The sequence below is a fragment of the Lissotriton helveticus genome, chromosome 1_1, assembly GCF_964261635.1.
Source record: "Lissotriton helveticus chromosome 1_1, aLisHel1.1, whole genome shotgun sequence".
Lineage (NCBI taxonomy): Eukaryota > Metazoa > Chordata > Amphibia > Caudata > Salamandridae > Lissotriton > Lissotriton helveticus.
In genome coordinates, this window is record NC_136057.1 from 413,241,393 (window position 1) to 413,258,228 (window position 16,836).

The window sequence follows — 16,836 nt, forward strand, 5'->3', positions numbered from 1 at the left end:
GCAGGTCAGCCTATTGTTTGCTTCTAGAAGTCCTTTCATACCTATTCAAATGGTAATTGCTGGCTAGAAGTCGGGGAGCAAATTTAACCTCCAGGAATTTCAGGCAGGGAAAAGGTAGCTTTCTAAAAGTTACGTTTGCCTAAATTGTATCAACATTTGAATTCACTATTTTTTTTTGATAACTATTAAAAATAGATGTTCATTTTTCTAGCTAGTCCTATTCTAGATATACAGTGTTAGGATTTTATTCTGTACTCTGGTTTTCTAACTGACAGCCAAGCCTTTCAAGAATGAAAACCAATGTATTTGGGTGCTAGTCACTGTAAGGACATGTTAACATTACATTTCTACATGTCCTACTTTTAAAAATCATGCACCCTGACTTGGTGACAAAAGCCCACATAAAAGGTGACTTATGCTAGCCTGGGCCAGCGTGAGCATCGAGGACACCATCAAGACCATGCGCTCAATCCACTCCAGCTCTCCGTTGGACCCATTCCCGCACCAGGTCTTCAACAGAGCAAGAAGCACCATCCCACCCCACCTGCGCAACGTCATCAATCTCTCCCTCGAGACCGCGACTTTCCCAGAGATCTGGAAACACGCCGAGATCAACACCCTACTCAAAAAATCTAAGGCAGAGCCAGGAGACCTCAAGAACTTCAGGCCCGGCCCAAGGTCATCGAGAAAACCGTCAGACAGCTAACCAGATACCTCGAAGAAAACAGAATCCTGGACCCTTCCCAGTCAGGGTTCCGCAGCAACCACAGCACCGAGACTGCCCTCATCGCCGCACCAACATCAGGACCGTGCTGGACAACGGCGAGAACGCAGCCCTCATCCTCCTAGACATCTCTGCCGCCTTCGACACAGTCTGCCACCGCACACTAAGCAGGGATCCGAGACAAGGCTCTGGATTGGACCACCTGCTTCCTCTCCGGCAGAACGCACAGTGTCCGCCTCCCCACATTCCGTTCCAAAGCCTCTGAGATAATCTGCGGCGAACCCCAGGGATCCTCTCTCTGCCCGACCCTGTTCAACATTGACATGCCCCGCTCGCACACGTTGCCCGACTGCACGACCTCAACATAATCTATGCCGACAACTCAGCTGATCCTCTCCCTCACCAAGGACCCCATCCACCGGCGTAGCTAGGGGTGGGCGAGGGGGGCGGTCCGCCCCAGGCGGCACCATTTTTGGGGCGGCAGCGGCCGCGGCGGCACTGGTGGCTCGTTGAGGCGGCTTTTATAATTAATTTGGGGACACTGTGTCCCCAAATTAATTATAAAGGCCGCCGCAACAGGCCACCAGTGCCGCGGCCACCGCCCTGTTTTAAGTGCAAGTGCACCACCACTTGCTGCTTGGAACTGCTGACTGCAGCAGCGTGTAGCAGGCGCACGCACGCACGCACGCCACCACCACCACCACCACCATCAGGCCCATTACGTACAGAGCGGGCCGGTGAAGTCGGTGAAAGGAAGCAGCGCCGGCGGCCGGTGTGGAGTACAGAAAGGGAAAGCGGTTCAGTTCCTCTGCGAGCAGTAAGTAGAAGTGTGTTGCACACATGGAGCTTTCTCTCCGAGCTCCGCTCGTTGGGTCCCTAAAAGTATGGGACGGAGGTGGGGGGCACGGGAGGATGCTGCAGAGTAACTTATTTTGGTCCTAATCGTGCTCAACTTCTGGCATACAATGCCCTCGTTAAATTACATTAAATATGCCACTGCACTGGGCCATGAATCTAGGTTACTCTGACCTGTTTAGTAAGGTGGAAAATGTAGGATCCAAAGACAATGTGGTATTTGAAGTTGTTTGTAGTCTGTAGTTCGAGCGAAAGGGATCCTCCCCGTTTAATAAATAAATGAATCAATGAATGACTTTAGTGACAGCGGAACTCTCCCAAGACTACCTTTTGGATAGGACCTTGCTTCATGTTAGTTGTGCAGCCTTTTTGAAAGATATTTAATGGTGAGATTTGGATGTGGCACAGTTCACCATCTAAAGGCACAAACTAACCTTTCATATGATTTATATACAGAAAGTGGCAACAGTGGTACAAATGTCGCACATCATTATAATCAGAGGAGCATTGTAGTACAGACAACAGTGGTGCTCTAAACACTGTTGACACATCTGTCGCCACGATATGTCCCAGCTAGATCCACGAAGATCGTTGATCATAGCCCAAACCACATGTTAACAAAGAGCTCTCCTAATGTACATGTATTGCTCACTTTCTGCGTCAAGCCCCTTAGTTTATGTTGTTGCAACCAATGTCATATGAAACATTATTCCCTCATTCCACAGCATTAAGACAGAAAATCAATACGTATACATTAGAAGTGCTCCACTATTTAATTGTTAACCTTTCACATGAAACCGGTGAAAATTATTCATGGCCTTGTGCCAGCTCATCTAGTCACACATCAATGCACTTTTTATTTTATTGTCAACACTACATAACCCCAAGCCAAACATTTCCTATAAAAATAAATAGTGGGCAAGTATTTCACATAAATCTGAAGAGATTTTATTGTATCTGTGTGACTCTTTATTGTTTTTTTTTCAAGTTGGTCCGTTTTAATGTTAAAGTGTAAATTGCTAGTTTTAAGATTTACACACAAAAAATTAACTTTGAATGAACTGACGTTATGAATATAGTTTGAATGTCTGAAGACAGTTTCTCCGAGCCTATTACTCTGTGATGGGAATTCAGTTTCTGGCACATTCAGTTTGGTATACCCCCTGCCCCTGTCTCAGAAATAAGGAATCTTGGATTATACTTTGAAGATTGCTGCAATTTTTCCCAGTAAGTTTCAAATGGCAATTTATATGCATCTTTTAACTTTGATGATACAGCACCTTTGAGTAGGGTAATAATATGTTATAAATTTCAGAGGTTGCATCACACATAAATGTGAGCCTTAGAAACTTTGCAGCCTATCTCAGATTACTGAGTTGTGATTGACAGACTACAGGTATTTTAAACTGCACAACACTTATTTTGTGGAATTAGAACAGTGATTGTTTTAGCCTGTGTTGGCATCCCTCGATTAAGCTACCTGTTCATAGGCGGATCAGTAACAAGCTGCTCTGCCAAATACATAAGGCACTTAACATCCCAGTTCTTAGCATCTTGATCGACTTGCGCAAGATTCTCCAAAATATGTCCTGGAGGGCCGGATCCATGCCAGATTTTTTAGATGAATACATTTATCTAGGGGGGAGGAGGGGGGAGGAGTTGGCCAAACCGCTAGGGTGGTCGTCTCGAATCTGGGGAACTGAGTTGGAGTCATCAACGACGCTGTAGCTCGAGTAGCTCGAGTTTAAAAGCTATGAATCTCAGGGCCCGTGTTGGCAAGGTTGTGGAGCTGACTGACCCCTTTTTGCTGAGTTTAGTTCTAAGGGCACACAGTGAGTCATTCCCTGTGAATAATTGATTTGCTGTTTTTGAAAGATAAAGAATCACAGGCTTCAACACGTTAAGTTGGTTTTGGATCCCCAGAGCACATCACTTTTGTGCACGTCCCCACTCCTTTAATGGGGGGACCATGATGTTTGGTCATTTAATGTCAGCTGTAGATGATTGATCCCCGAACAGTATCATGCATGTGCATGTTTGCATTGTGCTGAGGGGATTACCATGTAATCGTTCACGCAGCTCTCTGATGGATGTCACATGTGGTTTTTCTGAGTCCCCAGATAGATCATGCAGTCTGTGTGTTCTCCTTTGTACTGCCGGTCACCGGTGTATTCAACTGCGTAGCCTTGGACCGTGTCATGTATGTGCATGTAACTTTCATGATCGAGGTAACTATTAGCGGCGATACTACGTGTCTCTCGGACCTCTTTCAAGTGCTCGCCGACCTTTTTCCCCAGCTTCTACACCCCTCCTCCCAAACCCCCCCCCGGGGCGCCAAGCTGAAGGATAGCCCCGGGCGCCACAAGCTCTAGCTACGCCCCTGACCCCATCACAGCCAAAGCCATCCTCCACGAAGGAATGAAGGCCATTGCCGACTGGATGAAGACCAGCTGTCTGAAGCTGAACTCGGACAAGACGGAGGTCCTCATCCTCGGCTTTAACCCTTTAGCCTGGGACGACTCCTGGTGGCCGATGGCACTGGGGGCAGCCCCAACACCCACCGACCATGCACGCAAAGTGGGAATCATCCTCGACTCAACGCTCTCAAGGACCAAGCAAGTCAACGCAGTCGTCTCCTCCTGCTTAAACACCCTCCGCAAGATCTACAGATGGATCCCGACAGATACAAGAAAGACAGTCACCCAGGCCCTCGTCAGCAGCAGACTCGACTACGGAAACGCCCTCTACGCGGGAGCCCCAACCAAGTTCAAACAACTACAACACATCCAAAACGCCTCGGCAGGACTGATCCTCGACCTACCACGCCACGGCCACACCACCCCCACCTGAGATACCTGCACTGGCTCCCCATTAACAAGAAGATATCCTTCAAGCTCCTCACCCACACACACAAGGCACTCCACAAGACTGGCACAGCCTACCTCAACAGACGGCTCTCCTTCTACATCCCCAACTGCCAGCTATGCTCCCCTGACCTCTCTCGCCACCGTCCCGCGCATTCGAAGAACAACCACCGGTGGGAGATCCTTCTCCACCTCGCCGCCAAGACATGGAACTTCCTCCCACTGAGCCTACAACAGACCCAAGACCTACTGACCTTCAGGAGGGTACTCAAGACCTGGCTGTTCGATCAGTAGCGCCCCCCCCAACGCCTTGAGACCCTCGCGGGTATGTAGTGTGCTTTACAAATGATTGATTGATTGACTTAATATTCAAAAGGGAAGCTGTGGCCTGTGAAATGGATTTATTTTGATAGGTTCATTTGCAGTGCTTTAACTGCCAGAGACATTAGTTCTTTTCACTCTGCACAAGATGACACTCCATTTAGAAATTTAAGCATAATGCAAAAAATACCTTTTTGGACATTGAACACCTCAAAAGAAAATATTTATCAAATGCATTTTTTCCGATAAAAACATGCTCATTCTCCCAGCTGCGTAGTTACATACATTTTGCATTTGGTCAGTGGCCTCGGTGTTTTACCTGCGGATGCTCCTCTGGCGATGCTGGTTCCTTGTGTCACAAAGTTCATCATTGATGATACTTGTGTAAACACACCGGGGCTGCCCTCTTTCACAATAAGAGTCGCATTATCCCACGCACGAGCACATCCAATGCCAAAGGATACCACACCAGCCAGTACCCAGCATCCACTGGGTAGCTTGCATGCAAAAGGTCCTCCAGAGTCCCCCTGAAATACAGGATTGAGAAATATCAAACTAAATTTTAGAAACCAAAGACTAGACACCCAGAAGAACACAGAGCTCATTTGTCAAATACATTTAATATTCATGAAATACTGAATTTCAGTTGTACAGGTGGCCCATGGGTACAGTTAAATAGTCAATACTCGTACTTTAAATACAGTTTGAGTATTAAATGTTTACACAAGTGAAGTATTAATTACAAGGAAATAGGTCTACCCAAAACATACACTTTGAATGACAAAAGAAAAAATTGCAAAGGAAAATCAAAATTCGCATTCCTCAAACTCCATGCTCTTACAAAACGATTTTCTCTTATTCACTCAGTCCGGAGTAAACGAAACCACTCCAGGGTAAGAAGTTGGTTGGAGAGTGCTCTTGTTTCAGGCATGAGTTTAGTGCGCGCTCATTTCCTAAACCCTATGCTAGTGCCTGCTCTCACTCTGCATATGTTGTTGGCCATGCTGCTGTTGCCAGGGACATGTTAGTGGTGTGAACGTGTTGCTATTCCTCATGACAAGACAACAAATAATTGGTTCACTCGTGGAGGGGGAGAAGAGAAAGATATGTACACCAATATGTAATCACAGACCGAAATTATTTTTTTAGACTTTGTCAAAGTACAAATAAACATGTAAGGACAATAGGCAAAAGAGGGTTTGTTTATCAAATAGTCATAAAAACAGATTATTCATGTATTAGAACAATACTAGCATCACTGACCATAACGGCTCAGTGCACTGCAAAGTGGTAAAGGAAAAAAGGTACAAAGTTTTCTATCAGAATTTAAGAGGCTTATTACACGTGTTGGAAGGTGGTTTTTATTAGTAATTGCAGGTAGGTACCTACAGCTAGGGATAACACCACAATGACAAACAAAGTCCAGTCAAATTAGTCCTTGCTCAGCCTTAGTAGCTTGGCTCACAAGCAGTCAGGCTTACCTTAGGAGACATGTATAAAGCATTTAATATACCAAAACAGTAAATAAGTAAGACAACACAATAAAAATCAAACACCATTTTATAAAAATAGGAAATATTTTTATCTTTAAAATTGCACCAAAATGACAAAAATCCAATGTCGGAAACCAGAGATACATTTTTAAATATTAAATGTATGTTCTAGTGCTTAAAACAAGATGCACTAAACAGGGACATCTGATCGTGCTTGACTAGGACATTGTCAAAGCTTCGGGCCAACCACGATGGAGTAGGGGCTGAATACGAAGAGTGGTAGTGCCTGGTCAAGTTTATACCTTCTGACTTAGTCACTTTGTTGAGTCTTTTTCTCTCTACATCGAGCAAGTCTCCTCGGAAGGCCGGGTTGCAGTTCTCATTGATGGGGAGAGCTTCAGATCTTTCAAAGGGCAAACCTGAATTTCAACCTGCGTCATAGTTTGACATCACCGACTTGACTCCTGATGACAGGTCGGTCAACCTATGGAGCTTTTTATCACAAATTCTCCAAATCGTCTCAAACTTCTGTTCTTCTTCCAGAAGGTCCTTTTGGGGGCAGGAAGTATCCACGACACCAGCCAAGGTTACGGAATCGGAGTGTCTCCTTCGAGAGTTGATACTACAATTCTCACAATGCACCTGGACACATTTTTAAAAGTCCACTGGTTGCTGGTCGGCTGCGCTATTCTTGGTGGAGCTAATGCAGGTGACTTCTTGAAGCTCTTTTGTCCCTGTTGCTTTCAGAGAGTCCACTCCTTAATCCTTTAAAGCAAGGCAAGTCCCCTTTTGTGAAAGCCACAGTGTGCAGCAGGTGCAGTTATGAGTGCTGTCCTCTTCGTGCAGACCAGGGCTACAGCAGGGCAGTTCTTCTCTTCTCTTGATGTTTCCAGGCAGGAAGCTGACTACATTAATCCAGGTTTCTGGGCTGGCAAGCAGGGGGGCAACCCTGACCAATGGGATGCAGGGTGCCACCCTCTGTGAGGACCACTTCCTTGAAAATGTGGCAAATTGTTGTCCCAGAAAGCACTGTTCTGCAAAAACCAAAATGAAGAATATCTCTTTGGAGTTCAGGTCTGGCTAATCCAACCCACAGGTGTGGCTAACATTTCCCTACACTCCCCCATCCAGCCACTCTCTTAATTTAATTACAGGGGCTTACATCTGGATGGGGGTGCAGGAAGTGGGGGGGGGTCTGGTTCCTGTTCTGTCTTTCTCCCTTTGAAGACCAGTTTGGCTATCCAGCCCCACTCCTGCCCTGGCATCTGCACACCGCATTTCTCCACCCAGATGTCTTTGACTCAGTCCAGGCCACCTAACACTTGTCTTGACATATCTGATGTGCGCTCCCTTTGAGCCCCTTCATAACTGTCCTTTGCGTCTTCTCACTCTCGACGGCTTTCCTGGTAGCTATCACCTCTGCCAGAAGAGTGAGTGAGTGAGCTCTAGGCTCTTTCTTCCAAACCTCCTTTCCGTTCATCAGGACAAGATGGTTTTAAGGACCCGTCCTTTCCTGCCAAAGGTTGTCACGCCCTTTCACATCGGGCAGACCATCACTTGGCCCACCTTCTTTCCGCATCCTTCAAAAGAGGAAGAGAGGCTCCACCGTCTGGACCCAAAACGTGCGTTCTTGTTCTATCGGAAGCGCACACAACAGTTCTGGGTGGATGACCATCTCTTTGTTGGCTACGTGGGTGCCAAAAAAGGTTGGGCCGAAAACAAAACGGACCATTCTCGATGGGTCGTTCTGTACATCAAAGCATGTTACTCTTTTGCTAAGAAGGAGCCTCCTGTGGGGCTACATGCCCATTCTACCAGGGCGACGGCAGCCACTACTGCCTTTGGGATGCGGCGTTCCCTTGCAGGATATTGGTCAGGCAGCTACGTGGGCTTCGCTGCACACATTTACCAAGCATTACTGCCTTGACAGACAAGTCCGGAGAGACTGCTTCTTTGGCCGTTCTGTTCTCTGTGACTTTCTGGTGTAATCTTGCTCGCAGACCCACCACCGGGGTTGGTATTGCTGGGGTATCTATTCTAAGGTAAGGAATCTAGCATGTCTCTTTCAGATGCACGAGTTACTACTTGTGTAACGATCTATCTGTAAGAGACTTTAATTAGTGATAGATTCCTTACCATCCCACCCATCCTTCCCGTTCTGCAAACGGATTTCTAGGGTTAAGGTCATCCCTTTCAGGACCCTAGTTTCATGGCACCAGTGGTCAGTTTCTTGCATGGCTCTGCATTGCTGGCGCGGAAAGTCGTGTACAGAACTGACGTAAGCGTGCATGGGTGGCGCCTAAGTAGTCTCCGTGACGTCATCTCGGCGCTTACGACACCAGCGACGGATGCGTAGCCGCATGAGGACCTACCAACGCTCAGGGGTACTGCTGACGAAAAACTTTCCGGATCCAGTCTGACGCCTGGGGATATTCTAAGGTAAGGAATCTATCACTAATGTCTCTTACAGATATATCGTTACACAAGTAGTAACTTGTGCATATAAACTCGTCTTTTATGGAGTATAACTGCGGCAAACATCGATGTCTCAATGTTAGGGAACCAATACAACTTGGGACAGTTAAAGTTGCTAAGTAATGAATTAAGGATTCTTAGTGAATTTTATTTAAACGACTCCTTTAATAATTATGGGGTATTTTAATGTTCTCCTTACTCAGTTAGGAAAGATGGTGTGTTAGGAGATACCGTCTCTGAATACAACATACTAAATACCAAATTGTTTTAATTTGAATATTGCACGAGAAATGCAAACAACTTTAATATTCGGGTTCATTTGTATTAACCGGGCAGATGCCATTAGATTTACCTGCAAAAGAAACATTCCCCCATGGTAAGTAGAAAGGCCCAAATAATTACATATCTACTCAGTATTGGGAGTTTGTGCTATGTAAAACTTGAGGTGCAAAAGATGGACTGTAGTGATCATTGGCCCCTAACCATTGGATTAAACCTGGTAATGAAGGTACAGAACAAGCAATACAGCTAAACATTAACTATTCAAAAAGAACAGTAAAGGAAATTATATGTAGCACTGGCTCAACTACAGTTGTCTATAGAATTAGGGATGAGCAAAGTGAATTGAAGACACTAAAATTGTATTCATGGACTATTCATAAAGCAGCTCAATACTTAACAGCAGAACTGAAGAACTGTACCACATCAGTATCAAGAGTTGATTAAGAGTCCAAGGAATACCAGGTGGTTTAACGTCCAACATTCGGATCTAAAAAAAAAACTTAGAAGGATAAAGCAAAAAAGGAACAAATGTGTAGTAATAGTTGGGACAGAAAATACAGTAAAACTAAGGCAGACTATGCTGCTTTAATTAAAAAGAAACACAAAAGTTATAATAGAAATCAAATTGGGATGAAATGTTGGTGGTGTTTGGGAACAAAGGATATGAAGAAGTTCTGGAAATTGGTGCAAAGGGGTACGCAGGAGAAGAATTAATTATCGCTCAAAGATTTATATGAGAGAAAAAGTACAGCCAGTAGGAAAGGCTTCATTTTGGAAGAGGTACATTTTTCTTACTTATTGGAAAAATCTATAAAAGGGCTAATTGGAAAACTAATTTGTCTAGAGCTGCAGGAGTTAATCTGGAACACCTGAAAGCTCAGATTGACGAGTAAAATGTAATACCAATTGAAAAAGGAGGGATTAAAGAAGGAATCTCAAGACCAAGCACTGTTTCGGTCACTGGGAGATGGCTTAATAATACATAGAAATCAGAAAAGGCTTGCTTTGCTGCTTTGTTGATTTCTGTATGGCCTTTGATTTAATTTTTAATTGATCGGACAACTCCTCAGGGTAAACCTACATAGTATGAAAATTCCAAGTACCTAGTTGGCTATATTACGAAAGCTACATCATGGAAGCCGGGCCAGGGTGGTGTTAGATAGAGGCACAGTTTCCCAGAAAGGTCTGATTAACAATGGGGTAAGCCAGAGTTGTGTGCTAGACCCCACCTTCTTTTCAAAGTACCTTGCAGACCTTCCAGCCGCAGTACAGGCTACTTTACACATTCTCCTCTTGCATGTGAAGGCGGCATAGATAATGTCTACTAATGATCCGCACCACCAAGAAGTCAGCATTTAAGGATCGACTAGACAACAACGCCCACAACAGCAAGGGACTCTTCAGCATCGTCATAGAGCTCACCAATCCCAGCGCCGGCAACAACGACATCACTCCCTCTCAAGACCTCTGCGACTCTCGCCTCGTTCTTTCACAGCAAGATCGCAGACATACACAACAGCTTCGGCGACCAGACCACTGCCCCTACCACTGAACCGAAACCCCCCACCGCCACCCTCCGCGCCTGGACCCCGATCAGCACCGAAGACACCATCCGCATGATGAACTCCATCCACTCCGGATCACCTACCGACCCATGCCCCCATCACATCTTCAATAAGGCCAACTCCGCCATCGCACCCCAACTCCGGGACATCATCAACTGCTCCTTCAACACCGCTACCTTCCCGGAGAGCTGGAAGCATGCCGAACTCAGCGCCCTTCTGAAGAAACCTTCAGCAGACCCCACCGAACTTAAGAACTACCGCCCCATCTCGCTCCTCCCATTCCCCGCCAATGTCATAGAGAAGACCGTCAACAAGCAGCTCACCGCCTTCCTTGAGTCTAACGGTTCCCTCGACCCTTCACAGTCCGGCTTCCGAGCCAACCACAGCACCGAGACCGGCCTCATCGCAGCCACAGACGACATCCGAACCCTACTCGACAACAGGGAAACAGCGGCCCTCATCCTCCTGGACCTCTCCGCAGCGTTCGACACGGTTTGCCACCGCACCCTAGTAGAACGCCTCAGAAACATCGGGATACAAGATAAGGCATTGGATTGGATCATCTCGTTCCTCGCCGGAAGAACCCAGAGAGTCCGCCTCCCCCCTTTCAGATCAGAGGCACCAAAGTCATCTGCGGCGTACCACAAGGATCATCACTCAGCCCCACCCTCTTCAACGTCTACATGAGCCCCCTCGCATCCATCGCACACCAACACAACCTAAACATCTCCTACGCGGACAACACTCAGCTAATCCTCTCCCTCACCAAAGACCCAACCACCGCCAGAACCAACCTACACGAAGGGATGAAAGAAGTAGCCGAGTGGATGAACAGCAGCCTAAAACTGAACTCAGACAAGACAGAAGTCCTCATCCTAGGATCATCCCCCTCTGCCAGGGACGACTCCTGGTGGCCTCCGGCCCTTGGCAGCGCACCCAAACCAACAGACCATGCACGCAACCTGGGCTTCATCCTAGACTCCTCCCTCTCGATGACCAGACAAGTCAACGCCGTCTCATCATCATGTTTTAACATCTTACGCATGCTCCGAAAGATCTTCAGATGGATCCCCATCGAAACAAGGAAGACGGACACTCAAGCACTTGTCACCAGCCGACTGGACTACGGTAACAACCCTCTACACCAGAACCACAGCCAAACTGCAGAAAAGACTTCAACGCATGCAGAACGCCTCCGCTCGACTCATCCTGGACATACCTCGACAAAGCCACATATCCGAACACCTAAGAGACCTTCACTGGCTCCCCGTCAGCAAGAGAATCACGTTCCGTCTCCTCACCCACGCACACAAGGCCCTCCACGACCTAGGACCCAAATACCTCAACAATCGCCTAACCTTTTACACTCCCACCGCCAACTGCGATCATCCAATTAAGCCCTCGCCGCGATTCCACGCATCCGAAGAGCCACCATGGGAGGAAGATCCTTCTCCTACCTGGCGTCAAAGACCTGGAACTCCCTCCCCACCCACCCACCTCCGTCTTACCCAGGACCACCTCTCCTTTAGAAAACAACTCAAAACCTGGCTGTTCGATCAATAGCGAACCCCTCCCCCTTAAGGGCCTTGAGACCCTCTGGGTGATTAGCGCGCTATACAAATTTCTGATTGGATTGGATTGGATATGCTGATGATTTAGTAATCCTAGAGGACTCAGGTAAGCTTATAAATACAATTAAATACTCTAATAAATGTTTGATAAATAAATCACTATTATAGAAAATACGAATAGGTTGGTGTTAGGTAAAAAAAAGTAAACCATCTATGTGGTTAAACTGAGAAATGATGGTGAAGGAGCTGCCCTTGTATAAATATCTGGGTATGACTTTATAAAAAGTTAAAATGGAAGTTGCACCTAGATCATTTAAATATCCAAGCTATGTCGACATTTGATAGGCTCAAGAAATTCAAAACATTTTGGATGTCCTTTGATTGAACATGAACAATACGGTGATGATAGGGTCCAAAGGGATATTTACCGACCTAACACAGCTACAACCCCCAAACAAGTCAATGTAGAAAAACTTAGAGTAGCTGTGGGTCACATCACAAGCTGCCGACTCTCTATACACCTGACAGAAAGAGAATGATAAATAGAGCCACGTACTTACAAAATATATGTGAGACAGTTTAGACAAAAAGAGGATATTTTCTGTATGTGGAAAAATACCCATCAGTTGCCGATCGAGACCGCTCTTATCATCTGGGATCCTTCACACCAGGAAGGGTAGGTATTACAACCCCATTCAAATTAATTGCATGAAAAGGGTGTCCCAGTGAAACAGAGGCAAAATGGTAGTGTACTGACAACTTTAAAGCAGTGCAAAGAATGTGAGTGAAACAAAAAATGGAATGAAGTGCCAAAAAGACTAAAACCTCTCAAATAGTATACAGAAGATTGTCAGAAAGCACTGGGCCAACTTGAATACTGGATCAGACACCTTACCAATGCCTCTGTTTGCTTTTAAACGTGGCCAAAATCTTAAAGATCAATTAGTACATACGAGACCCAAGACTAAAATTCCACGAGCAGTGGGCACACTCTGGGACATGCCGGCAGTCGAGGTACACCATCCATGTGGTAACTGTGCGGCTTGTCCACAAACTTCAAGATCGACCAGTATTGACCTAGGGAGTGATCGACCTTGGCAACAAAAACGCTATACAAATTGTAACAGCCACAATTTGATATACTTAATTACTTGTCCCTGCTAGCTAAAGTACGTGGGCATGACGACCAGAAAAATGAAGACTCGTATTTCCGAGCATAAAAGCACCATCAGATGCCGGAAACAAGCTACATGTCTGACCAACCATTTTTTGGAGGTGGGGCCTGCGCCTACAAACTTTGTCTGGACAGTGATTGAGCAGCCCTTGATTCCCACACAGGTGACTGATGTGAGCAAATTTCTCTTCAAAAAGGAACAAAAATGGGTATATAAGCTTAATTCAGACAAAGGGGGTCTAAATGAGGACATCCCGTGGATGTCATTATAAACTATTAGATTGAGGACCCCAGACGAATGATGATATTCTGCTTTGTTGTTATACATCTTCAAGCAGGTAACGACTATCTGGGACTAGAGGGTCTGGCATTTGCGGTGCGATTGGCCTATAGTTAGGATAAGTACATAGGCACAACTTAGTGTTCTTGTCCATTATGTTGGCTTGCCGCACACTGCCTGAATTGAGGCCCTGCTAAAATGCTCTTAGTTCTGAGGGTGAACGGTTGTATTTAGAACGTGATGGATGAATCACACTACAGCGACTTTCCATCTATAAGGAATAGTGACTTGCTCAAATTGAGGCCCCATAAAAATATTTTTAGTTCTGAGGGTGAACAGTTGTATTTAGAATGCAATGGAGTAATCATACCATAGCTGACTTTCCATCTACAAAGAACAGTGACTACTAAACATGATGATTTTCCAACGTGCTACACTGATATGCTACAGCTCATAAGTGACAAGTTGTCTTTTTTACAAAATACACTCCGGTTAAAAATTAAAATATAAAAATTTTCCCTTTTTTGACTAATCATGAGGCTGAGTATTTTGGCTATAAGCTGGGGCTTCTGAAAATTATTTAGGATTAAGAGTGGTGCTGATTATCAACCGGCACTATTTTCCAGGGTAACATTTGATGTGAGGCTCTTTTTTTGCATTAATAAATAATAAAAGTTGTTAGTATTTGTAATTAAGGTGCAAAACATAACACCGCCTCTATGCCCTAATCGACAGTAGTCACGCTAATAGTACGGCTTCTGTACTGATGCGATTGGTTGACCTGCCAAAACTCATCAGTTAAGTGCTATTATATATCGAAGATTTACCGCCAGGGAATAATCAATGTCAGCTATATTAATCCTTTACTATCTCTCGATGTATGAATAATCTTTCACGTCTTAAGATATACAAACATGCATCAGAAGAGGGCGTTAAATTCTTAAAAACTATATCCCCCATGAAACTAAGGGGGAAGCACGTTATTGACGTATGTGACATCATTTTCCACCGCCAGCGCGAAGATTAAATATGCGCCCGATAGCTGACCAGGTACCTCCCCGAGACAGCCTAGAGGGACGCCCGGAGTACCGACGGTCAGGTAAGCCTAATACAAAGACACCAGTACCATCTTCTAACTGGAAAAATAGCGCGAAGGGCGAGGGCTTGTAACGGATAAGATATGGAGCGGAGGACTTTGGCTAAGGCTGGGTTTTTTGAAGTTGCGAGTGTTACCGATCACTAACCAGAACCATGTTCAAACGTAGAAACAGTATCTACACTGTATATGAGGCAACATTTCATAAGTGGTCTTTTTAAAGATTAACCCTGGTTACTAATAACAAAATTTATCGGCATTACAAATTTATAATCTCATACCGGAATGCATGAGATTACAACAGGCATGCTGGTATTGTGGCTTTACAGCACGAGAGCAATCGAACTATGGCTGCACGTGTTGTGAGTAGGGTTGATTGCCATAGTGACAACGAGAGACATGGGGGGCTTTATGAGCCGTGAAGCATTTAAAGATCTGGGCTGAATATGACTTTCAGGCGATAAAAGGGGCAGAAGAAGTGTATATGCCCGACGCCATGAGTGGTTTTGCGAAGTTGGTTTCTGACATGTCTGTGTAACTCTCTTTTTTGTATTTCCTTACTAGAGCGGGGCTCTATTTACCTGGAGGATTAGTGTACAGATATGTGACACATGGGCCAAATAATGAATAAATAAGATTTTTGGTTCCAATCCCACATTTGACTACAATAGAGATGAATACTCATCCAGTTGTTAATCTATATGTGTTTGTATTTTGTCTGTCTTTTTATGTACCTGACCTTGACTAATCCACTACTCTTGATGTCTGGATCATCAACTAGGAGAATGTCTACACCTAGGATACCCAGGTGAAATTTGTCCTTTTTTTTTAAATCACAAAAAATTTTTGTTTATCACTTAATAAGCAGTAGCGTCATCTGGTCCTGATGAAAGCAGCAGACACCCACTAGGGTCCTTTAGCCTGCAGAAACATGTTGACCTGTTAATACACATAGTAACTATTTGCTAAAACTACTATATCACACTGGTTTTATTGATTTGGAAGCAGAGCGGTACTGATTAAAATTTCTTTCCTCTTTCCTCTCCAATTTTAGTCTTTTTGGCACTTCATTCAATTTTTTGTTTCACTCACATTCTTTGCACTGCTTTAAAGTGGTCATTACATGCCCATTTTGCCTCTGTTTCACTGGGACACACTTATCATGCAATTTATTTGAATGGGGTTGTAATACCTACCCTTCCTGGTGTGAAGGATCCCAGATGATAAGGGCGGTCTCGATCGACAACTGATGGGTATTTTTCCACATACAGAAAATATCCTCTTTTGTGTAAACTGTCTCACATATATTTTGTAAGTACGTGGCTCTATTTATCATTCTCTTTCTGTCAGGTGTATAGAGAGTCGGCAGCTTGTTATGTGACCCACAGCTACTCTACGTTTTTCTACATGGTCCTTTGATTGAACCCATACTTTGGGCCTACGAAGTTATGGTGCCTCCACTAATATAAGGGGCACAGATGTTAATCCTGGATTTAGATTAGGACTGGGGAAGCTTTGAGGGTAAAGGTCTTTAAAACCTCTTGGCACTATGGTTCATACCGTAAGAAAAGAGACAAAGCTGAATTCATGGAACTCTACTGCATCAGTTCAAAGACTTGGTTTTGGTCATAAACCAATAATATCTCAAACAAAACTTTTGCCTTGCTCAGTCAGAACAGACAGAAATTACAGAAATAATGCATGGGCGTGCTCATGCCGATGCTCGCACTAACCAAGTCTGCCGCTTGCTGCCCGAGACTACTGCTGCCACCTCATCACAACTTTAACTTCAACTCAGTCACCACCACCCTGCAGGGACCGGTTTGCCAGTGTCCTCAAAGCCAGGCCCAAGACTGTCAGAGGTTAGTCGGTCAGCCCAGCTTCCAGACAGATGAGGTTGGAGGAACGATCTTTGGTGGAGGGACTTGGCTGATGCAGAGGTAGTTCTCCAGTCAAAGAAAGGCATCAATGAAGATATAAACAAAGCCTGTAACTAGATAACTCTCCAGGACTATGCACCAATGTGGCTCTCCAACACTCAGTGGCTCATCAGGATACCAGTTTTCAGATTGGGCATTGCAGTTCTCTGAAAAATCACTGCAGGTGCATTTCTCGGCCTGTAAACCCAACAAAATT

The 16,836-nt window shown here is 45.1% G+C and overlaps 1 protein-coding gene across 1 annotated transcript in view; it reads right to left on the reverse strand.

The window, feature by feature from the left end:
* The window catches only part of OVCH1 (ovochymase 1), a 1,371,455-nt gene that overhangs the window by 988,304 nt on the left and 366,315 nt on the right, over positions 1 to 16,836 (reverse strand). The window contains exon 8 of the mRNA XM_078673763.1: positions 5,084 to 5,291. Coding sequence (XP_078529889.1) covers positions 5,084 to 5,291 — 208 coding nt within the window. The remainder of the gene's footprint in view (positions 1 to 5,083; positions 5,292 to 16,836) is intronic.